This window comes from Nuphar pumila, chromosome 14 (assembly GCF_984573655.1).
Source record: "Nuphar pumila chromosome 14, dmNupPumi1.hap1.1, whole genome shotgun sequence".
NCBI lineage: Eukaryota > Viridiplantae > Streptophyta > Magnoliopsida > Nymphaeales > Nymphaeaceae > Nuphar > Nuphar pumila.
Genome location: NC_143262.1, coordinates 52,070,212 through 52,094,851, shown reverse-complemented (window position 1 = coordinate 52,094,851; position 24,640 = coordinate 52,070,212). Strand labels below are relative to the sequence as shown.

The following is a 24,640-nucleotide window of genomic DNA, read 5'->3' as shown; positions in this document are numbered from 1 at the left end:
CTCTCTCTCTCTCTCTCTCTCTCTCTCTCTCTCTCTCTCGCACACTTTTTTTATCATGTTGTTATTTCTCAAGTGTTACGAATTTAGTTATATACCACAGTCACCCCCCTCATTTTACTAAATTTGGCCACTACATGCTGATCTAATTTGGATGATAAATTTTTTCATTGTATAAAAAGCTACAAAGGCCTCTATTCTGTGGGGTGCTGACGTTGAACTCATCCATTTTGTATGATTTATAAATAATGTGTATCCATATAATTTGTGTGTGTATTCTGCCTCCCAACCACCTAGTGCTGGGTCTTTTCTTGACCAGTACTTTGTCCATATATGTGCGATTCAGAAGCCCATTAATTGATGCAAATTTTGTAAATTTTCTTCATCTTTGTCATGTGATTTCTGTGGATGCATGATGATGAATTGATTTGATGATACTATGATAATTGTTTTTTATTTCACTAGTGTTACTGTTAACTGTTAAAAATTATATATATATATACTCTCCCGCACCCCTGCACCCAAGTTTTTTTAAAGTGCCGCATCGCCGCACCCACACCTATGTGACATAGTGAATAACCTGACCCAATTTGTCCCCATCAAGTTCCAAGTCCAAGTCATGCTTCTAATTTCAAACATTGCTTTTAAAAGGACCAAAAGAAAAAAATCTGAACTTGTTCATACCTGAAGAAAAGACAACAACAGTATCACTCCAGAGTTCCACAATGCATGAATTGTGATGGGTGTAAGAAGATTGCGTGTTTGGGCATAAGATGATCCAAGAACAACCCCTGATCAAAAAAAGCAAATAGAATAAGTTTGTTGCTCAGAAAATTCTGCATTTTCATGCAATTTCTCCCTTATATAAGTACCTTGTAAGGCAATTATAGTGTCACAACACATCCAGTTCTTTTATATGTTCTTAAACACTATGATGGAACAAGTTAGATATCGCTTAGGAAAGGGAAGGAAACATAAATAAATAAATAAATAACTGATGAATGGAATGAAGGGAAAGTAACTGCACTAGCATCAGCTAGGATAACTGAATATAATTATAGAACCCTTATTTTCATAAAAGTGCAGGCAGACATCGTATTAATGGGGTGAAAGAAGAATCAACCAGGAGGTTGTCAACATCTTTCCAACCATTTCAACGATTTGGCCATTTGGACACTCTCAGGAAGCCTTCCTCTTCCTATCACTATGTTCTTTCTTCCCTGCTCTTTTTGCATTTTGGATTGTTCGGAACATGTGGAATCTTCTAAGAGAATTTTCAGAAATAAATACATGAACGGTACATATCCAATTCAAGAAAATTATGACAGCAGAATCAACATCATTAGCAGAAAGATTGTGTATGAAAAGCTTTCATGCCATTTGTGGATTTTGCTACAAGTCTTACCAAGCACAAAAAGCTGGGGGAATTCCCCTGGTGTAAGATGTGCAAGGGCAAAGACAGCAGCACTTGCAATGATGGCAACCGGTGTAGGAAACCTTCAGAATAACAAAGAAAACAAAAAATGTATCAACACAACATGCAAAGGTGATGAAGTAATTGATCATACGAATATGAAACAAGCAATAAGATTAAAAAAGTTGTAACGACGCGGCAGTCACAAATCACTGCTAAAGATTTGATATTTACGGTCGCAACTGCCACTAAAGGTCGTTTTTACAGACACATGCAGAGCGTCCATCACACTAAAAGGACACTGACAGCCACTAAAGGTTGTTTTTTTAAGACACAGTGTCCATTGTGAGCACGATGGATGCTACACACATGCGTCCATTCTTGTGTTGGCCAGGTGGTGGGTAGGCAGCTACTCTCTCTCTCTCTCTCTCTCTCTCTCTCTCTCTCTCTCTCTCTCTATATATATATATATATATATATATATATATATATATATATATATATATATTGGCTCCTCCTAGCTGTCCATAGTCCATATGGTATGGACAGTACTGATATTTGATGCTTCAAGCCATATATGGCAAATCCGACCCCACAGACGTGTTTAGCATGATCATTTGCTACTAATTGACAGTTGGATCATTTTTTTTAACCTCGTGGTGCTTACACCTTTATGATGAGTTTAATTTTATAAAAATTGTGAGTCGTCGATTTTTGAAGCTGTATAAAAACCTGCTCGCATGCCATAATCGGATAATCCAAAAGCTATTCCAACTAAACAGACCATGTAGATCGCATCTGCAAGGACAGATTTGCAAAATAAAAATCTTTGAAAAATTAAGCCAGCCCACATCCTTCTATAATCAGGAGAAACCAATCATATATATATATATATATATATATATATATATAGGCAAGAGATTGTTTCTGTAAAATTTTCAAGACAATGTCATCAGGATGCAGCCATTTTGAAGAGGTTCACATATGATTTACAGTATCTTAATGGTAAATCCAAAAGTTCAAGCAGTAACAAGAATTAGCATGTAAGTTGCAGGCAGATAAAAGTTTAAAAAGACTCGTAATGAAAAAAATGAAATAGAACTTAGAATAACACAAGAAACAATAGGACATCCTAACATCGTGTGATTTGAAATTGCATTGATGTTAATTAAGAATACTTGAGGCCTGAAGAAGCCAAAACAGTATATTTTGTTGAATATTTGGCTTTGTTTAGGAGGGAGGTGGAAGATGTGAAACCCCGTCTCCCTCATTTGGGAGCCGAGATATGCCAAACACGTCAGATATGGGATGGATGATGGCCCTCCCATCTCCCCACTTCACTCACAGCCTCCAAGAGGTTGTGGTTGCCATCCTCAATGTTAAACACCCATCCCATCTTCCTTTTTGAATGCATTCCATACCCGCCTCTTACCTGACTTCCAAACATGCAAAGGATATGGCTTCTCCCAAAGCCCCCAAATCCTGAATCTAGCATCCAGGATTTGGCATTTCATAGCCATCCTTATTCAAGGTAAAGTAGCACAGACCAGTTACACACAAACATAAACACAAATGAAGTTTGTGTGGAGGAATGTAATGACCATATTACTAGTATGCATGCTACCCTCTTACTTTTGTATATATGTTTATCTTAGAGGGGAATTCTTGTAATTGTACCATTAGGGTTTTTAGTCAATCATTTTTGTCTTCTAGTGCATCCTAAGGGGGTCAATCATTTTTGTCTTCTAGTGTATCCTAAGGGGTCCACCCCCTATATGTTCCAATATGTTCATTCTTTGACGTAACAAAGCCATTATCATTTTCCTCTTTGTGTGTCTTCTTTCTCTTGCATTCGTTTATGGCTATCTAATTCTCCATATGGTATCAGAGCCGAATCGGCCCAAGAAGGCATTCAGGTCATCATAGAGGGAAGATCGGGATTTGCTGCAGTTGTTGGGAATAGTGCTAAGCTGATGTCAGCCCTTGGAGGAACGAGCTGTATAAACATATTAGATTTGGCTGATTCAAGTTGAGAGTTCAGTGAGGTTTGATTTTAGATGATTTATGAATCAAACTTCATTGGATTTAGTGGAGTATAGGAATTGTTATCAATTTTCCAAGGAATTTTCTGTGTGCCGTGAATTTCAGACCAGATTTAAAAAATTTAGGGATTCTGATCTGATTCATACTTTCTGATTGCTTGGATTGCATCAATTGATGTTGTTTTCGCATTAGGGATGTTCTGAAAGCCCTCTTTGGCTAAGATTGAGGTTTTGGAGCATTTTTATTGAGTTTTTGAGGTGTATGTTGTTAGAGGTAACCAGTTTGGAACTGGTTTTGGGAATACCTTGGTGTCGGGTAGAAGTATTGCTTAAGATTTGTGTGCAGGACTATATTTCATCAGTCTAGGTGTGATTTTTAGTATATTTCACATCTGACTATTCGAGCAAGGCTGAGTTTGTGTCGTTAGTCTTGCTATTGTTGGTTGTGGGTAAGTAGTTATTTGCTTTGAGTGGTTGGTGCAAATATAAGTGACTGGGTTTGTGGTTGGGTTCTTCCTATTTGTCTCTTGTATTGTTGTAGGTGTTGTTTTGGTGCAACAATTGATATTGTAGTTGGGGGTTGTGGAGAGTATGGAGAAGGGAGACCCAATTCATCTTACACGTGAAGTTCGAGGGGAGCAACTATGGATTCTGGTATGATTTCATGTAATAACCATAATTTTTAGGCATTTATTTAAATATATTATAATATATATTTCATAACAGAGTGATTTGGGCCTGGGATCCAAACTTCAAATCCAGGACCCATAAAGGGATTTTTCGAATAAATTTACCTCGTAAATTTGATATGTATGTATAAGTACAATAATTTTTAATTAATTAAATAATTCGAGGAATAATTATTTAAAAGGGGTGCGTAGATGGGTCCGGGATCCACCTTTCGGATCCATACAACCGTATAGATATTTTTAATATATATATATATATATATATATATATATGTGTATATATATATAATCGTAATAAAATAAAGAAAACAGCAAATAGTGGAGACAGATCCACTCTTTATCCAGCCCAGATCCAAATTGGGATTTGGATCCCGAGTCGTAGAGTTCGGACCCATTACCCGAATCCGTAAATAACCCACAATGGGGTGTTAAAATTATACTTATAATATTTAAATAAATAATTAATAGTATTTATAAGAAAAAAATAAATAAATTTTAGTATATGGGGTCGGACCCACAGTTGGATCCAAATGGATCCAATTGAGGATCCGTCACTCGTAGGCAAACCGGGTCCATTATTAAAATGGACCCAGCGTCACGGGTCGCGGGTTTGGACCAGGACCCGATTTCTAAAAATAAAGGGGGGGGGTTAAAACAGAATCGTGCCTAGGGCACGGTTCTTGTTTTCAAGAATCTGAAAACAGAAAGGGGGCAGGGGGGGTTACGCAGAGCGTAACGACCCCGCGCCTTTCGGCAAGAGGGGAGGGAATTTTCGGCGATAAAAGGGAAGTGGAGAGGGGGTCTCACCCTCTTCCCTCGTCTCGCTCTTTCTCTCTTTCCCCGTCTTTCTCTCTCTCTCTCTCTCTCTCTCTCTCTCTGTCGAGTTGGGTGCGCATCGGAGAAGAAGGGCACGCCGGAGTGAGGGTTTGTCGTCGGCAAGGCTCCGGCCATCCGCAACCTTCAAGGGCTCCTCGAACAACCCTCTGTCACGGCAGTGGGTAGAGCAACATCAGCCGGCCCTACCCACGCGATTGCAGCCTCCGATCACCGGAAAATTCTTCAAAAGGTACGGTGCTTCTCTAGAATCTAGCGAGGGATCGAATGTGGGTTCGATCTCGTGAAATCCTTTGAGATGAGGGTCCATGGGAACCCTGTTTGAGTAATGCAGGGACTACCTGTGTTCTTTGTAATTGTTTTTCTGTGTTTTTATGTTTTTTTTAAAAAGAATCGATTTCCTCTTTGTTGAGACCACAATTTGTGTTTAAATTGATTTCATTGTTTCAAATTGGGCATCGTATTCTTGAAATTTTGTTATTAGGGTTGGAATCGTATTCTTGAAATTTTGTTATTGGGTTTAGAATCGTGTTCTTGGATTAGATCCACGTTCATTTACTGAAAGGGGGTTCAATCTGATTCTAGTACCATCGATGGGTGGTCGAACGTGTCCCTAAGTTAGACTTGTATGATCCAGTCCAGACTGATTTCTGCTGTAAAACCAACACAAAAAAAAAATTTTGGACCCGATCCGGGCCTGTCATCGATAGGGTTTTAATAACCCGACTCGAGAAGGGGATTTTTGAGAAAACCCCCTTCCCGAGCGCCGCAACCCTTTCCCCCCTTCGTTTTTGGGTGGATTAGGGAAACCCACCGGGGTTTCCCCTTCCATCGCCCCTCTGAGGCCTTTAAGAACCCTGCAAGAGGGCAAGGGGAGGCACACAACTCTTCGCTCCACTTGTGTCGGCCCTCTCCTCCTTCCCTGTGCACACCACCAGCGCCGCCATCGCTGCGACCCACGCCGATGCCGGCCACCGCCGTCGATCTCCTCCCAGGTACGCCATCGCCACCCCCGCCCTTCTCCTCCCTCTTCTCCTCTATGTCACCTCGTCGGGACGTCGACAGGCGGCGCACAGCCCTTGCCGCGCCCTCCCGCCTCTCCTGAGCCCATCGGAGGCTCGACGGGGAGCCCTCAGGCCCCTGTCATTTTTTTCCCCCTTTCTCTTAGGGCTGTCGAAGAGCCGACAAGGGTCCAGTCACCCCTGCGGCACCTTCTTTTTCCCTTCTTTATTTTGGTGTCGCCGTGACTCGGTCAGGCAGGTGCTGAGGCCCCTGCCATTCGTTGGCTCTTCAGGCAAGGGGCCGAGGCCCCTGCCATCCCTTATTTCGTTAGGCAGGAGCTGAGGCCCCTGCCATTCCCTATTTATACAAGTAGGGGCCAAGGCCCCTGCCGTTTATAATTATGCCAGGCAGGGGCCGAGACCCCTGCCATTTCTTGTTCGCCATGCAAGGGGTCGAAGCCTTTGCTGTTCTCTGTTCCGCCTAGCAGGGGCTGAAGCCCCTGTTTTTTTTTCTATTAATTTATTTGGCAGGGGCCGAGCCCCCTGCCATTCAGTGTTGGCAAGCAAGGGGCCGAGGCCCTGCCACCTTATCGCCATCGGCAGGGGCTAGACCCCTGTCGTCTCGGGTCTGTCGGCAGGGGCTCAGCCCCTGCCGATTCGATGTTGCCGGCAAGGGCTCAGCCCCTGCCACTTTGATGTTGCCGGCAGGGGCTCAGCCCCTGCCACTTTGATGTTGTCGGCAGGGGCTCAGCCCCTGCCACTTTGTTATTGTCGGCAGCGGCTCAGCCCCTGCCACTTTGTTGTTGCCGGCAGGGGCTCAGCCCTTGCCACTTTGTTGTTGCCGGCAGGGGCTCAGCCCTTGCCACTTTGTTGTTGTCGGCAGGGGCTCAGCCCCTGTCGCTTCGTTTGTTTCGGCAAGGGCTGGCCCCCTGTGGTCTCGAGGCTGTCGGCAAAGGCTCAGCCCTTGCCGCTTCGTTGCGATCGGCAGGGGCTGACCCCCCCTGCCGCCTCGGTGTTTTCGATAAAGGGCTCAGCCCCTGTCGCCTCGTTGTTGTCAGCAGGCAGGGGCTCGCCCCTGTCGCTTTTCTGATTTCGGCCAGTAGGGGCACACCCCTGTTGCCTCTCTCTTTTTCGATCGACAGACCTGACTTTCTATTCTTCGCATGATAATTAACGTAGCGTTGGATACTCACACTTTTGCTGACTTCGCATCGAACCCCGCTCTGGCTCCGCGGCCTGAGCCTCGTATCATCTACACTCGTAGACGCACGCAGCTGCACAACATCCCGAGGTAGGGGAAAGTCGCACGAGGATTTTGGATTAATAAAATAAAATAAGACTCCTGAGATAGAATAGTTATTTTACATACCTGCTCATCTAAAGAAGTATTTAATTTATGAATTGCTAGTCAGTGTTTTACTCGTTCTGATTTCTTTTGAAACTACATGCTTAGAGTAAACTCTATGGGTAGACTCATTCTAGAGGGAATCAAGTAGATTAATTGGTATACCTGTTTACTGTGAGAATGGCCCTGTGTGTGTGTGTGTGAGAGAGAGAGAGAGGGAGAGAGCTGCGGCAGTAAATGGGGAGACTTCACACTTGAAGTCGTGCCCTACTTCATGTATATATATATATATATATATATATATATATATATATATATATATATATATATATATATATATATATATATATACACAAAGTAGTAACTGGGTTAGACCAAATGTTTAGATCCATACCCAAACATAAAGTTATATGTTACATTAAAGAACCCAACATTAACTGGAAAACCCGATCCAGTTTATAATACAATCTTAACACCCTTCCTCAAGTTGTGCATGGTCTTGTACCATGGACAACTTGCCTTTGAGATACCAAAACCGCGCACTCGTAAGTCCTTTGGTAAGTAGATCAGCAACTTGATCTTCTGTTGGTACATAGACTTCTTTGTCTTCTACCTTCTGTCGGACAAAATGTTGATCTATCTCTATGTGTTTCGTTCGACCATGGTGGATAGGATTGAAAGCAATTTGAATGGCACTTTGATTATCACAAAACATATTCGCAACCTTCACTTTTTCTCCTATCTCTGTTAATAAATGTCTTAACCACGTAACTTCGGCAGTGGCAGAGGCCATGGATCGGTACTCAGCTTCTGTGCTTGAACGCACAACAGCATGTTGCTTCCGGCTACTCCACGCTATTAAGTTGTCATCAACATACACACAATACCCAGAGACCGACTTTCTATCGTCTGGATCTCCTGCCCAATCTGCATCTGCATACACTTCTAGTTGTCTATGTTCTCCTTTTGCCTTTGATTGACGATAAGCAAGCCCATCTCCAAGAGTACCCTTCAAGTACCGAAGAATTCTTTTAACTGCATTCATGTGTTCTGTACGTGGATCATGCATGAACTGAGAGACTTGATTCACTGCATATACAATATCCGGCCTCGTAAAAGTAAGATATTGAAGCATCCCAACTAAACGACGATAATATTTCGGGTCCTCATAGATCTCCCCATCTTGAGCACTGAGTTTATGGTTTAACACTCTAGGAGTATTCAATGGCTTGCAGTTTTTCATTCCTGATTTCTCCAAAAGATCCAGAGCGTACTTGTGTTGGGTCAACAAGAGGCTAGTATCTTGTCAATCCACTTCAACCCCCAAGAAATATCGTAGGACACCCAGGTCCTTCATCTTGAACTTTTGGCTCAATAGGATCTCTGTAGCCTCTATATGCTTACAAGAACTTCCTGTAATAATAATGTCATCTACATATATGAGAAGTAAGGTGTTGACGTGATGTTCTTGAAAGATGAACAATGAATGATCGAGTTGAGAACGGACGAATCCATATCGTTGTACTTCAATGGAGAAACTGTCAAACCATGATCGAGATGCTTGTTTTAGTCCATAAATAGCTCGTCGAAACCTGCAGACATGTGTCTCAGGACTGTTTTCTGCATAACCAAGAGGTTGCTCCATGTAAACTTCCTCCTTTAGATCACCATGTAAGAATGCATTTTTAACATCAAGTTGGCTTAGAGACCATCCATGTTGAACCGCCAAGGATAACATAAGTCAAATGGTTCCCATTTTTACAACTGGACTAAAGGTCTCGTCATAGTCTTCTCCATATGCTTGTATGAAGCCTTTAGCAACTAGTCTTACCTTATATCTTTCAATGGATCCGTCAGGTTTGTACTTGATTTTATATACCCACTTAGACCCTACAACATTCTTATCCGAAGGTCTAGGAACTATTTCCCAGGTCCTGCATTCATATAAAGCTCTCATTTCTTCATTCATAGCATCTGCCCATTTTGATGACAAGGATGCTTGGGGAAAATCGATGGGTTCTTCCTGTTTCTCAACCTGTGCAAAAATAACTGCATTTCTGTGGAAAAATTCTCATAGCTTACCCATCTTTCAATAGGATGGCTGATCCTTTCCGAACGTCTAACCTGCTCAGTTATGTGGGGTGTATCCCTTCTCTTGGCATATACTGCCCCTTTGAATCTTCTGTCATTTGGACGAGCAGTACCAGATGTCAAGGTTTCTTCTGCGATGGGAGGCACAGTAGATCCCTGAGTAACTGTCAACATGTTCCCACTAGATTCTGCATTGGTTTCCATGGGCTCACACTCATCTATCACTGTGTGACATGGAGCAGAGTTATCCATCTCTAGTTGATCAAACAATTCATTCGCTAGCCATGGCTGATAGCTTTCTTCCTCCTTAGTAACCCTTGCCTCTTTGCTCAAGATCTGAACATTACTCTCATCCAAGACAACGTTTCGTGAGATTTTAATGCGTCGAGTGTCTGGATCATAGCATCGATATCCTTTATACTCTTCAGCATACCCAACAAACCTGCATCTACAAGCTTTATCCTGAAATTTGTTACGTTGGGAACTGTCAATGTGAACATAGCATGCACATCCAAACACTCGTAGTTGACTGTATTGAGGCTGGATACCAAATAACACGAAATAAGGAGTCAAATTATTCAACATTTTCATCGGTAAACGATTTATTACATAAATCGCAGAGTGGAAAGCTTTTGTCCAAAGACTTAAAGGAATGTGAGTGTCATGCAGCATACTTAGGGCACTTTCAACAATATGACGATGTTTTCTTTCTGCAACCCCATTTTGTTGTGGTGTGTGTGGGCAAGATATTCTACGCCTTATCCCGTTGTTTTGAAGAAATTCAGTAAATTCCTTTGATAGATACTCTCCCCCTCCGTCACACTGGAATTGTTAAATACTTGTCGAGAATTGATTGACAACAAGAGCATGAAATAGACGAAAGAATTTGAATACCTCAGATTTGTATTTCATAAAATAAATCCAAGTATATCTGGAATAACTATCAATGAATGTGACATAGTAGCGACTGCCAGACAAAGAGGGTTGGGGAGCAGGTCCCCAAACATCAAAATGAATAAGTTCAAAAGGAAAAAAAGTTCTTTCATTTATTGAATTGAAGGGAAGTGCATGACTCTTACACAACTGACAACTAGAACAAAGGGAACCATCAACCTTATTATGCGAACTTAACCGTGAAATAAAGTCGCTCGACACCAGTTTCTCAAGAGAAGCATTATTACAATGACCCAAACGACAATGCCAAATATTTGGCTTATTATACGAAGATAAACTCAAACAATCCTTAGATGAATCCAATTTGAATGGTTGACCAATGGACGATTTTGATCCAGCTCTACGAACAGGTGAAGAAGTCTCTTTGAGAATATACATATTTCCCTTTCGCTTTCCCTCAACGAGCGTCTTCTTCGTGAGTGGATCCTTGACACAGACAGAAGGAGTAAATTCGACACAAGAATGAATGTCATCAACCAATTTAGAAACGGAAATGATATTTTTGACAATATTAGGAGAATGAAAAACATTGGACAATTTTAGGGAACCATCAGAAAGAGGAATATTCACATTTCCAGTATAAGTTATTGGATGAAGAGCTCCATCTCCAGTTTTAATACTTGCATTTCCATGATAAGGGATAGGTTTCAAAATCTTACCAATATCACCTGTCAGGTGAGCTGCAGCTCCAGAATCAACATACCAAGTTCCCTTATCACCCTGTTTGAAATTCAATCCTGACAAAGCTGATATTAAAAGCCTCTTGACATTGTCTTCATCCCATTGATTTCCTCCAGCTTTTCCCTTGCTCGAAGACCCTGTGACATTCATTTTCCCTTTGTTTTGCGGGTTGTGCCAACAATTTGCCTTGATATGCCCTTTTTTGTTGCACAAATAGCACGTTGGAACATTTTTGAAATTGTGATTTCCCGAAAAACTACCTGACGGCATGCTAGGCGTGGGCAACAATCCACGCCCCCCTTGATTATTTCTTATTTGTCCATGTCCTCCTCGAAAGTGGCCTCGTCCTCTCCCTGAATTTGTCCCTGTAAACAATACTTCTTGGTTTCCTGAATTGTTGCCTACATCTTCTCCTTTAATGGAAATTTCATATTGTAGTAATTTCGCTCGAAGGTCCTCAAAGTTAGGAAGTGAAGGAAGACACAAGAGAGATGTTACCAGCATATGATAATCTGATCCAAGTCCGTTTAGTGCTTGTTGAACTTTATCCTTATCAGAAATCACACAGCCCACCATAGCCAATTGATCTGTGATGATCTTCACCTTGTTCATATACTCTGTAACAGTCATGCTTTCTTTCTTTAGGAGTTGAAACTCCCTCTTCAAATGCATAATCCTTGCCTCTGAGATCTGAGAATAGGTCTTCGCAAGTTGTTCCCACAACTCCATTGTTGAGCACTCATCTGGAATACCTACAAGAACCTCTTGCGAAAGAGTAGAGGTAATGTAGGCTACAACTGCTTGATCTCGTTTTCTCCAAGTGGTGAATTCAAGATTTCGAACCGACCTACTAGAAGCCTCTCCCTTATCGTTCACAATTTCCTGCACAATAAATTCTGGTGGTGCGGAGATCATTCCATCTAGGTTTCCATAGAGATCAAGACTCTTAATGAAAGGCAGTATCTGCCTCTTCCAGGTCAAATAGTTGTTGTTACTCAGTTTGTTCGAGATAAGTTGACCTAGAAAACTAGATGGCAGGGTAGGAGAATCCATGAAAACTGAACCGAAAACTGAATGTATCTGACCGCTGCCAAACACTTAAGGAATGACTTTAGAACTGAAATAAATTCAGACTAGATTAAATAAAGAAAAAAAAATAAAGAATAAAGAATTGGTATTTTAGGTCTGGAAGGAATGACCAGAAATCAGAAATCGGGAATAAAGGGATGAATTTGGATCAAGAAAATAAAAAAAATGATTTGTTTCAGATCTGAAGTGAACTCAGATCAAACCGTGACAGCGGAAGAAGACGCAGCAACCAAGAAAACAGATCTGATATCAGAATACACGTCTGGGCAGATTCAGACTTCAGATAGTCTTTGGGTCCGACTGTCTGATCCAAATCAGACGTGATAAAAAATATATATATATAGGTAAAGAGGGCAGCAGTCACGCAGGGTAAAGAGGGCAGCAGTCACGCAGCCGAAGAGATCTACGATCAGATCTGACCGATAGTTGAAGAAAACAGAAGGTTCAATAAGAAATAGAAGCAGTCGATGACTAAACAGAGAGGAGGGGAGAGGATGATCGACTAAACAGAGAGGAGAGGATAGTCGACTAAACAGAGGGCACGGTAATAGAAAAGATGGCAGATGGAAGAACCTGGAAGAATCAACACCTGGGACGTTGATCTCGCTGGATAGTCCTGGACGAAACAGCACCTGCAGTGTCGATCTCGCTGGACATGCCCTTCGGAGTCGACTCACGATGCAGAAGCTCGCTCTGATACCATGTGAGAATGGCCCTGTGAGAGAGAGAGAGTTGCGGCAGTAAATGGGGAGACTTCACACTTGAAGTCGTGCCCTACTTCATGTATATATATATATATACAAAGTAGTAACTGGGTTGGACCAAATGTTTAGATCCTTACCCAAACATAAAGTTATATGTTACACTAAAGAACCCAACATTAACTGGATCCAGTTTATAATACAATCTTAATATTTACCTGTAGGACTTCTTGACTTGTGATTGTCTGTCCTGCATGCTTATCCTTTTGAAATTTCATACTTAATGTAAACTTTGTGAATAAACTCATTTCTGGACAGAAACCCACTGCAATTACTATTATAACCGAACCTTAAGGCAGGTATGGTATAAATTTGATGAGAGGTCATGGAGTACCTTGAACTGGGAACTCAACACTTTATTGATATAGATGAGATAATGTCGGCCTTCACAGGCCAATTGCTCAAAGAGCAATACATGTCATGTATGAACCAAAAGAATCATAAAACATTATATGTTGCCCTCTCATCGTAATTGTACCTCTAGGAAGGTACGATCGTACTTTTGGACAAGTACGTCCCATGTGAATTACGATGGTTGGATGATGAGCTTGTAGCAACCTCGATGTGTGCATTTAGCACAATGCTGAGATCACATAAATGGTGACTATTCGCCTTCACAGGCAAGATGCTTGAGTGGGTCTAATAGACCAGAGCATGTAGGATGGGGCGGCGGTTAAGAAACCCCTATTGTACCCATTCGACCTTCACGGTTCATCAAGGGAGAGGATGGATGGTACAAAAACTCCGATGGATAGGTTGTTAACAACCACCCCACGGGCAAAAGACTCTGCTTCCCCAGTCATCGGAGTTAGGGGAATTGGGATTATCATAAATTATCCTAGGTGGTAACTCTCAGGTACTTCTGCAGAAGTTGGATGCATCCATGGGCCACGAATGCCTTTGGGGATTTACTCTCTTGGTCACTGACCGTCCCCTTAGGAACGGACTCAGTCAGCCATCCGGGTTAATGAAAACACCTGACATAATAAACCCTCGGATCGGTCTCGGTTGTTTCTACGTTTCGCGTCTGTGCGTACCCATAACGCCCCAAAATTTTAACCCAAAATTTGAAGATTTTTTTTTATAACAGCGGAAACAAGAAATAAAATAAGGTTAAGCATTTCGAGACATTACGGTGGAGAGAAACCCAAGACATTTATTTCATTTCAATATCAATGAAAATCGTCAGAGTTAAAATCATAAAAGGAACCAAAGCGATCCCTGGAACAATAAATCCAAAAATCTCGATCTGATGCCTCATTCCGCAGCCGCTCATAAACCCTATTCTTTACCTAAAAAAAAATAGTAAATTGATTGGAATTAGACTACCACGTCTAAGTAGGAAAACTGTAACTCTTAATGCAGGTATATCATGAGTCCAGTATGAGATGTGGGTGTCATGGGTGATTTTCAACATATACATAAGCAAGTAAGCAACAACAGAAATCAACAGTCATATACAGGAGCAGATAAACAATTATGCAATAACAATAACTGAACAGGTAAACAATTATGCAATAACAATAACTGAGCAGGTAAGGCATAGTATGCAACATTAATAAGCAAGTGAGGTAGGCGATGCAACAGCAATAACAATAACATGCATAACTTTCATGTAATAGTTCAATCACCTCGTATTTACCCATTTCAGGATTTCAGATCATTACAATTTCACAATATAAAGCATGCTGAAAAATATGCAAATGTCTTTTTAATGACTCCATCACAGTGATACCTAACTGTTCTAATTGATGTTTATCTTTTCTTATCCCACGGGTACACGTGGGCCAAGGCAACCATCTCAGAAGAAAACGTTCGGAGGTATATTATTCAAGGGTATTTTATTAACCCGAACATTTTAACTGAGACTGAAATCCCAAGGGAGCGGCCAGTGACCGAGAGAAACTCCCAAAGGCCAAAACCAAAACAGGATGCATCTCTAACTTCTGTGCCTTTAAACCAGTGTGTCAGGCCATAGAAATTAAATTTAAGTTTCTCATCAATGTTATGGTTATTACCCAAAGTGCTTCGGTGCCTTTAAACCAGTCGAGCACGAATGCCCCGAAGCCTTTAAACCAGTCGGGCAACAATACTATATTTTCATTTTCATGTGGATTCACATCATAACTTCGATGGTCTATGCATGTCCCTCAACACACTAGCTTGACATTCATATGTCCACAACCAACCGACCCATAGGTTCGGTTACGAGATCATCATTCATCATCATTATTATTATTTATTTATTCTTCAATAGCAAATTGCCACAACGTACCATTAGGTTTTGACTCGTGACATCCCAACACAGGGTGACATTTATTAAAAGCTTCGCAAAACAAACAAAGACACTGTTGGTGTCCTTTATTGAGCATGCAGTGTAATCTTAGAGATTTGGAAATACAACTATATACATTTCTCCAAACACATTCTCATTTGAACATTCCACAAGATATAGAGCTTAGTTGGCATTTGATACTTTCAGCAAATATGTAGTGTTAGGCAATAGTACTTCAGAAAAATATATACAGCTTAACATGCATAAGAACATTGGAGAATAAGCATCTTAATGGCCATTTGAACCTTCTAGATGATATACACTTAAAGGGGCATTGGAACATTTTAAGAAATATGCAATTGAACATCATAATTTATGCAGCAAAATATGCAACTACATCTCCACTGAATATGCAGCTTAGTAGTCATTTTGAGCATCAACTTCATATGCAGTTTGAAAATGCATTTTTAATCTTCCACTAAATCTTCAGTCGAACAACTTTACATGCAGCATAATATCTTGAACTGGAAATCACAAATCACCACATGGAAAAAGTCGACAACTAATGAGCAAATAGCTTATATCAGTTCTGACATGGCAGCTAAATTAAAATCCAAACTTTCATATTATAAAAACCGACAACCACCAAATTCATATTCAATACATTTAACATTATTGATAGCCTGCAAAATAAAACATAAATTTATCTATGTTAGGTAGTTAACAGGGAAATAATTGAAGTATTGGTTTCCTGCTGGGTTTAATAAGATTGCTTTTGGGCAGCAGCTAATGCTTTAATTGAATCAATAACAACCAGAATACCAAATCCGCATAGATATGTGAATACAAAACAGCTTACGGCTTAAGGGAAAGAAATGGTCACTTCAGTTACAATTTTCCGCAGTGTTATAGTCATTAATTCATCCTCAAAATCTGCAGTGTTGGAGAGTGCATCATTGTTATTAATTTGTGTTCCTGTGAAATGTCTCACTAGTAATGGTTAGCTTATTAGAGGGTTTTTTCGTGATTTCCAACTCATCCTTACCATTAGGATACAGAAGACTTCCTAATAAAACAATTACAGAAAAAGGGTAAGGTATTCCCATAAGTTGTCTTATGATTAACTGAAATCCCTAATTTTGTTGTAAAGTTTTGGAAAGTAGTTCAACCAATTACAGGTGACCTAACTTTATATGTATATGTCAGTGTAATTTATATTGGGTTGTCTTCAAGGGTCAGAAGTTACTGCTATTCTCATATGAGGCTGTAAACAGACGACCTACTCATAACTGAGGAATACAACCCCAGAGATTCAAAAGATCTATGAGAACCGGTAACCTCTACTTAATTGAATGAGGAAGAAAACAATGTTAGGAGGCCATCTTATAGAATAACAGGTTTACTTATAAAGAAATCTGTATCGCCATTTAGCGAGCTAAGCTCAACTTCTTCTTTTCTTTTTCGAACCTATTTTGTGATTCATCAAATGCAGATGTTGCGCAAGCATACAGTAGGTGAGATTGCATACGAATACATAGCATAACAACCTATTCCATAATTCGTCTTATATAAAGATTGTGCAGACATCCTTCGTAGCATACAGGTGTATAAAGGCAAACAGGCAGTTCGTGGTTCATCAAATACAGAGATTGTGCAAGACTTTTGTTTCATGCTTGAACTTAACATTCTACTAAACATAGTAACCCCTACAAACCCCGATTTAGACAAGATTTGAAGATCCAATACCGATTTTCTTAAAGACAAAATATGCTAAGCATGCATGCAGAACCCAGATTCTGCCCTTGTATCGGTTAAACCCACCCAAATGGGCTGAGCATGCTTGATGTAAACCATCAGCAGCAACCATAGGAAAATCTACTATCGAAAATTCGAAATCCCCAAATCGAGAATTTGGGATTTTCGGCAAACCTAAATCCCAGATTTTTGATTTGGGATACACAGCAAATCCAACGCCGCCTTTCCAACTTAGAAAACCGGAACCCCCAAATCGGTGATTTGGGGTTTTCAATGAGATTAAGTTTTAAAAGAAATCTAAGGACAAGGGATGAACTGGATTTGAGGTTCTCTTCACAACAGCCGAAATCCCCAAATCGTAGATTTGGGGTTTTTTCGGACAACCCACACCATAGTCTCAACCCATGACGTACCCAACATGGAGAACACAGAAATTTCCTACCTCTTCCGGCGCTTTTTCGACGATCGGAGACTGCTGTCGCGATAAGAGGGTTGGCCACTGTCGAATGCTCCACTGTCGAGCTCCCCTGTCGTCGGGCGTTCTTCCTCAAGCCGTGCAGACAAGAGAGAGGAGAGTGTGAGGAAGAGAGAGCGTGGGAGGAAGAGAGGAAAGTGGGAGGAAGAGAGAAACGGGAGGGCCTATGTAGAAGGTTGCCAGAAAAGGGAGGGTCGTTACCCTCACCGGCGGCGGCTGCGCATCTCCCCTCTGTTGCTCCTTTGCGATTTCCCCTTACGAGGGTTAGGGTTCACTCTGAATCAGGCAACCCGTATTGGGTTGCCTTATATTACAATTTTTTTTGTTTACGTATGCCGGGCAGGGCTTGGGTCCGGGTCCAAGACCCGAGTTCCAACCAAGAGTTGGATCTGCGACTCACCTATGGTGCGGATCCGCAACTTGCCCGAAATATGGATCCGCATGTTGGATCCAGATGGATCCAACTGTGGATCCATTTATTAACTTGAGTATATATATAAGTTATGTTTATTATTATCTTATTTTATTTTTATGATATTATACATAAATATGGACCCTTTATGGATCCATTTACGTTAATCAAAAATTGACATAACTTAATATGGATCCAAGATCCATTGTGCTTCGTAAATCTTTTTAATAAATTTGGGTCCAGAAATCTGAAGTTTTAATTATATGATTTGTAACTATGGATCCAAATGAATTATTATGGATATACATTGATCCTTACGGTTTCCATACAAGGATCTAGGTTAATATTGAAGTTCCGATATCGAAGATCCAAATGCAATGTTATGGATCCGAACATCGCCTAGGATATACCAATCCCACTAAAGTGTTGTAGACCCAATATAGAAATTTTACCATTAAAATTTTGATTTAAACTTCGAGGATCCAAATAGGTTATCCAAGATCCAATTACGAATAAATAATTAAAACAATAAAATATTCGTGTATCACCTTAATAACTTAAAATCTAAATTTATTTATCTGATAAAAATTGTGGGTATTACAGGCCAGTTAATATCAGAACTTAAAGAATATCTTCTTGAATAGTTGTAGATGATTGAGACTTACACTGCTTGAAATGCTTCAACTAACAGCTCTTTGCACATATTACACTTGTTAGAATAGATTACAATTGTATTGATTGTTTAAATATCATAACTGCTTATCTCATAAATGTCCTGCTTTATTTTCATTCTACTTATTTGTTCGTGCACCTACTGGTTTGTTATGAAACTGACTCATTTCATGGGCAGGTGAGGAGTAGGACTTCACAGGCGGCCGATGGTGTGGTGCAATATGGATCAAGATTTATCTTCTTTCTGCTGGCGGCTTGGCTCTGAGTCTTTTTAAGTTTTCTTTAGATTATTGAACTTTGGAACAAAATGCTCATTTTGTAATAAACTGCAGATTTTTAATCTATTGCCTTATTTTCTCAATTCCTTTAAGTTGTTCATGTGAATGATGATTTTTCAGCTAACGTACCCAGGATTGTTGACTTGTGCTCCTTTCTAAATATCTCCCGCTGTCGTTTTTAAAAGTTAAAACTTTAAATCTTTGTAAGGTTTGTCGATAAGGTTTTTCGAAATCACAAGTCAAAATTTTTGGGGCGTTATAACTTGGTATCAGAGTCAGATCAGAAAGAGGTGAATCTTGACTATTGAGCATCCCATCGCGCTGTAAGTCTTTGATAGTTTAGCATGTTTAGACTAAATTATATTCCTGTTGTATTCGTAGTACCGTCGGATAGATGGATCCGTTTGATGGTTCTAGTGGTAGTCACGGTAGGGGCACGCATAGAGTACGTGCTTGTTCCGTAAGGGAGAGGGGCGGACATGGGATATTCAGGGCTGGTTACTGGGCTAACCGCCCTCCTCTACCCATTTTTACGGATGAGCAAGGCTTCCCACTACCGATCGCCTACCAAATACCCTTGGCAGCAACGTGGGCTGAGGTGTATGCTCGAGAAGGTGGTTTCGCACCTTCACACGTTCGGGTGCACCAGCAGACACCACAGGAGTCATCGGGAGATTTTGTTCCCCCTGAGTTAGCAGAGGAGTGTGTTTTCTGTGGAGAATCAGGGCACACCATGAATGCTTGCCTCCACAAGGCCGAGCATGACGGAAAGATCGCAATTTCGACTGCAGGCGAGCAACCGCCACCTCCAGCAGACCCAGTGGGCAGTGTATCACCCACATACACACCTGCAATGGATTCTTCAGGTTATAGTCTTGGCTCACCGGAATATACTCCGGCGACTCCCCTCTACGGACAGGAGACCTCATACGGAGAGCCACTTCCCTTCACCCCTAAGCGCAGATTCAGGGGCACAGGCAATAGAAGAGAATATCTTAGGAAGTACTTTAGCCGTCCCTAAGGGGAGGTAGCACCTACCCAGTTTTGTTGGAGTCTGTGAACTCATTTATAATTACATAATGAAACTTTTGCTTGTGTACCAGCACGGCTGGATTCAAAATAAAGGACTTTCGTAATAAAGATCTATATTTTGCCGTTGCTCCTATACTTAGGTCTTCCCGTGCTTCTTCAGTATTTCTTAACTTTTAACCTTGGTTGCTTTTTAAGGATGGCGGGAAACTCAAGCACCAGCATGGCTGATGAGTTGCGTGAACAGAGGGGATTCATGATGGATACCCTCAACTCCTTGGCAGAGGCAATTCGTAACCAAGGTTGCCCCCAGCAGAATCCGGGTTCTCTTGTTGGGAATACACCAACCGCCACGTATGAAAAATTTCTGAAGCTTGACCGTCCTACCTTCTCTGGCAAGGTTGACCCTGACTTGGCAGAGAGTTGGGTCAAAGAGGTGGAACGGGTGTTCCAAGTGTTGTCCGTCCCTGACGAGAAGAAGACGATGTTCGGGCCCTTTCGATTGAAGGACGACGCTCGCGAGTGGTGGGACACTACCCGGGAGGTGCAGTTTCCAGGCGCGGAGGTGATTCCTTTGGAGGCCTTCCGGAGGGTTTTTCTCGGAAACTATTTCCCTCCTCATGCGAGGGAAAAGAAGAAGGTGGAATTTATGGAGCTGTGCCAAGGCAGCTTAAGTCATTCGCCCTAGCGTATCTCCTTGGGGAGCTCCTGTGCTTTTCGTGAAGAAGAAGGACGTGATCTTGCGTCTCTGCATCGAGTATCGAATGCTCAACCAGGCCACAATAAAAAACAAGTACCCATTGTCGCGTATCGAAGACTTGTTCGATCAGTTGCAGAAGGCTAAGGTTTTCTCGAAAATCGATCTTAGGTCTGGATACCATCAGCTCAGAATTAGGAATGATGATATTCCCAAGATTGCTTTTCGGACGAGATACGGTCATTACGAGTTCACAGTCATGCCGTTCGGACTGACCAATGCTCCCTCAACTTTTATGGACTTAATGAATAGGGTGTTCAAGCCAATTTTGGACACCTTCGTGATCGTGTTCATCGACGACATCTTGGTGTAATCAAAAAATCGAGAGCAATATCGGGAACACCTAACCATCGTGTTAGAGACCCTACAAAGTTGCTGAAGAAAGAGGTTAAAATCTTATGGGACGAGAAGTGTGAGGCGAGTTTTCAGTTATTGAAGGAGCGACTTACCAGTGCTCCTATTTTGACCTTACCTTCTGGTAAAGGCGGATTCGTAATTTATACTGATGCCTCTGGGTCAGGCCTAGGGGTTGTGCTGATGCAGAATGGGAAAGTGATTGCTTACGCTTCTCGGCAACTTAAAATTCACGAGAAGAACTACCCAACTCACGATTTAGAGTTAGCTGCGGTGGTGTTCGCACTGAAGATATGGCGACACTACTTGTATGGGGAGAAATTTGAGGCATTTACCGATCATAAGAGCCTTAAGTATCTATTCTCGCAGAAAGAATTGAACATGAGACAACGGCATTGGCTTGAATTCCTCAAGGATTACGACTTCACCCTCTCCTACCACCCAGGAAAGGCGAACGTCGTGGCTGACGCCCTCAGTCGCAAAGCACCGGATGTTTCGATTAATGCCTTATTTGCTGGATGGAGGTTGGTCGAAGACCTAGCCTCTTGGGAACCTTTCGCAATCACTCAAGGTTCAATCGGTTTATCCCACCTTGTTGCTCAACCTGAGCTACTAGTGAGGATCATCAATGGCCAGAAAACAGATGCACGCAACGAGAAGTTAAAGGCTCAAGCGATACTGACAGATCCACCTTTTTTTCTAAAGGAGGATGGAAGTATATGGTTGAAAGAGCATCTTTGGGTTCCTGACGACCCGGTCCTTCGAGATGAAATTCTTGCGGAAGCCCATAAGTCTAGATACACAATTCACCCTGGTGGCACAAAGATGTTCAAGGACCTACAACGCAGTTATTGGTGGAACGGTATGCGAGACGTGGCTGAGTATGTCTCGAAGTGTTTAACGTGTCAGCAAATCAAGATCGAGCACCAGAGACCCGGTGGGGTCATGCAGCAAATAGAGATCCCTTTATGGAAGTGGGAAGATGTCACCATGGACTTCATAGTCGGTCTACCAAGGACGCGATTTAGGTGATCGTCGATAGACTCACCAAGTCTGCTCACTTCCTACCTATCTGTCTCAATCAATCGTTGGATAGTCTCGTTGATCTCTATGTTAGAGAGATTATGTGATTGCACGGTGTTCTAGTATCGATTATCTCCGATTGTGATCCTAGATTCACTTCAAGGTTTTGGGGGCAACTTCAGTTGGCTTTGGGCACAAAGCTTAAGTTCAGTACTGCGTTTCACACTCAGACTGACAGGCAGTCGGAACGTACGATTCAGACCTTGGAAGACATGCATTGAGACTGTATGATGGACTCGAAGGGAGAGTGGGATTCCCACATCAGTTTGGCAAAATTCGCGTATAACAACACCTATCATGCGAGCATCGGGATGGCCCCACACGAAGCTTTGTATGGGAGGCCATGTCGATCACCTGTTTACTGGGACGAGGTTGGCGAACGAATATTGGAGGCACCTATAGTTTTGCAACACTACACTCAACAGGTGCGAATGATTCGGGAACGACTTCGTACCGCTCAGAGTCGGCAGAAAAGATATGCAGATAGACGCCGACAAGAGCTTACCTTCGATATTGGCGAGATGGTTTTTATTAAGGTATCTCCGAAGAAGAGCGTATTTCGGTTCGGGAAGAAGAGAAAGCTAAGTCCTAGATACGTCGGACCATTCGAAATCCTGGAGCGGATTGGAGAAGCAGCTTATCGCGTGGCGTTACCTCCTCAGTACGCCCAGATCCATAATGTTTTTCACGTATCCATGTTGAGGAAATACGTTCACGATCCATCGCACATCATTCATTATGATGATGTTGACATTAGAGGGGACTTGACATTCGAAGAAAGACCGGTGGAGATCGTCGACCGTCGTGACCAATTGCTAAGATCAAAGACCTTTTCCTTTGTAAAGGTTCGGTGGCAACATCATGGAATTGACGAATGTACTTGGGAACCTGAGAACGATATCAGGGAAAAATATCCTGACCTGTATTTTTTCTACTCTTTAAGGCAATAAATATTTCGCGGACAAAATTCTTTTAAGAGGGGTAGGATGCAAAACCCACAAAAAAAAAACCCGACCCGGGCCGGGTCGGATCGGGTCCGGACCCGACCCGGGCCGGGTCGGATCGGGTCCGGGCCTGTCATCGATAGGGTTTTAATAACCCGACTCGAGAAGGGGATTTTTGAGAAAAACCCCTTCCCGAGCGCCATAACCCTTTTCCCCCTTCGTTTTCGGGTGGATTAGGGAAACCCACCGAGGTTTCCCCTTCCATCGCCCCCCTGAGGCCTTTAAGAACCCTACAAGAGGACAAGGGGAGGCACACAGCTCTTCGCTCCCCGAGGCCCCTGCCATCCCTTATTTCGTTAGGCAGGAGCTGAGGCCCCTGCCATTCCCTATTTGTAGGAGCAAGGGCCAAGGCTCCTGTCGTTTATAATTATGCCAGGCAGGGGCCGAGACCCCTGCCATTTCTTGTTCGCCATGCAAGGGGACGAAGCCCTTGCCGTTCTCTGTTCCGCCTGGCAGGGGCTGAAGCCCCTATTTTTTTTCTATTAATTTATTTGGCAGGGGCCGAGCCCCTTGCCATTCAGTGTTGGCAAGCAAGGGGCCGAGGCCCTGCCACCTTATCGCCATCGGCAGAGGCTAGACCCCTGCCGTCTCGTGTGTGTCGACAGGGGCTCAACCCCTGCCGATTCGATGTTGCCGGCAAAGGCTCAGCCCCTGCCACTTTGATGTTGTCGGCAGGGGCTCAGCCCCTGCCACTTTGTTGTTGCCGGCAGGGGCTCAGCCCCTGCCACTTTCATGTTGTCGGCAGGGGCTCAGCCCCTGCCACTTTGTTATTGCCGGTAGCGGCTCAGCCCCTGCCACTTTGTTATTGCCGACAATGGCTCAACCCCTGCCACTTTGTTGTTGCCGGCAGAGGCTCAACCCCTGCCACTTTGTTGTTGTCGGCAGAGGCTCAGCCCCTGTCGTTTCGTTGCTTTCGGCAAGGGCTGGCCCCCTGTCGTCTCGAGGTTGTCGGCAGGGGCTCAGCCCCTGCCGCTTCGTTGCGATCGGCAGGGGCTGACCCCCCTGCCGCCTCAGTGTTTTCGACAGAGGGCTCAGCCCCTGTTGCCCCGCTGTTGTCAGCAGGCAGGGGCTCGCCCCTGTCGTTTTTCTGATTTCGGCCAGCAGGGGCACACCCCTGCTGCCTCTCTCTTTTTCGATCGACAGGCCTGACTTTCTATTCTTCGCATGATAATTAACGTAGCGCTGGATACTCACACTTTTGTCGACTTCACATCGAACCTCGCTCTGGCTCTGCGGCCTGAGCCTCGTATCATCTACACTCGTAGACGCACGCAGTTGCACGACATCCCGAGGTAGGGAAAAGTCGCACGAGGATTTTGGATGAATAAAATAAAATAAGACTCCTGAGATAGAATAGTTTTTTTACATACCTGCTTATCTAAAGAAGTATTTAATTTATGAATTACTAGTCAGTGTTTTACTCGTTTTGATTTATTTTGAAACTACATGCTTAGAGTAAACTCTATGGGTAGACTCATTCTAGAGGGAATCAAGTAGATTAATTGGTATACCTGTTTACCTGTAGGACTTCTTGACTTGTGATTGTCTGTCCTGCATGCTTATCCTTTTGAAATTTCATACTTAATGTAAACTTTGTGAATAAACTCATTTCTGGACAGAAACCCACTGCAATTACTATTATAACCGA

General features: G+C 42.5%; 1 protein-coding gene across 2 annotated transcripts in view; it reads right to left on the bottom strand.

The window, feature by feature from the left end:
- LOC149816813 (CAAX amino terminal protease family protein) overlaps nucleotides 1–24,640 on the bottom strand; it is a 225,456-nt gene that overhangs the window by 106,295 nt on the left and 94,521 nt on the right. For both annotated transcript variants that reach the window (XM_089986587.1, XM_089986586.1), the window contains exons 8-9: nucleotides 1,403–1,494; nucleotides 682–788 (exon numbers count right to left, since the gene is read on the bottom strand). In XM_089986587.1, the coding sequence (XP_089842713.1) occupies nucleotides 682–788; nucleotides 1,403–1,494 (199 nt within the window). The remainder of the gene's footprint in view (nucleotides 1–681; nucleotides 789–1,402; nucleotides 1,495–24,640) is intronic.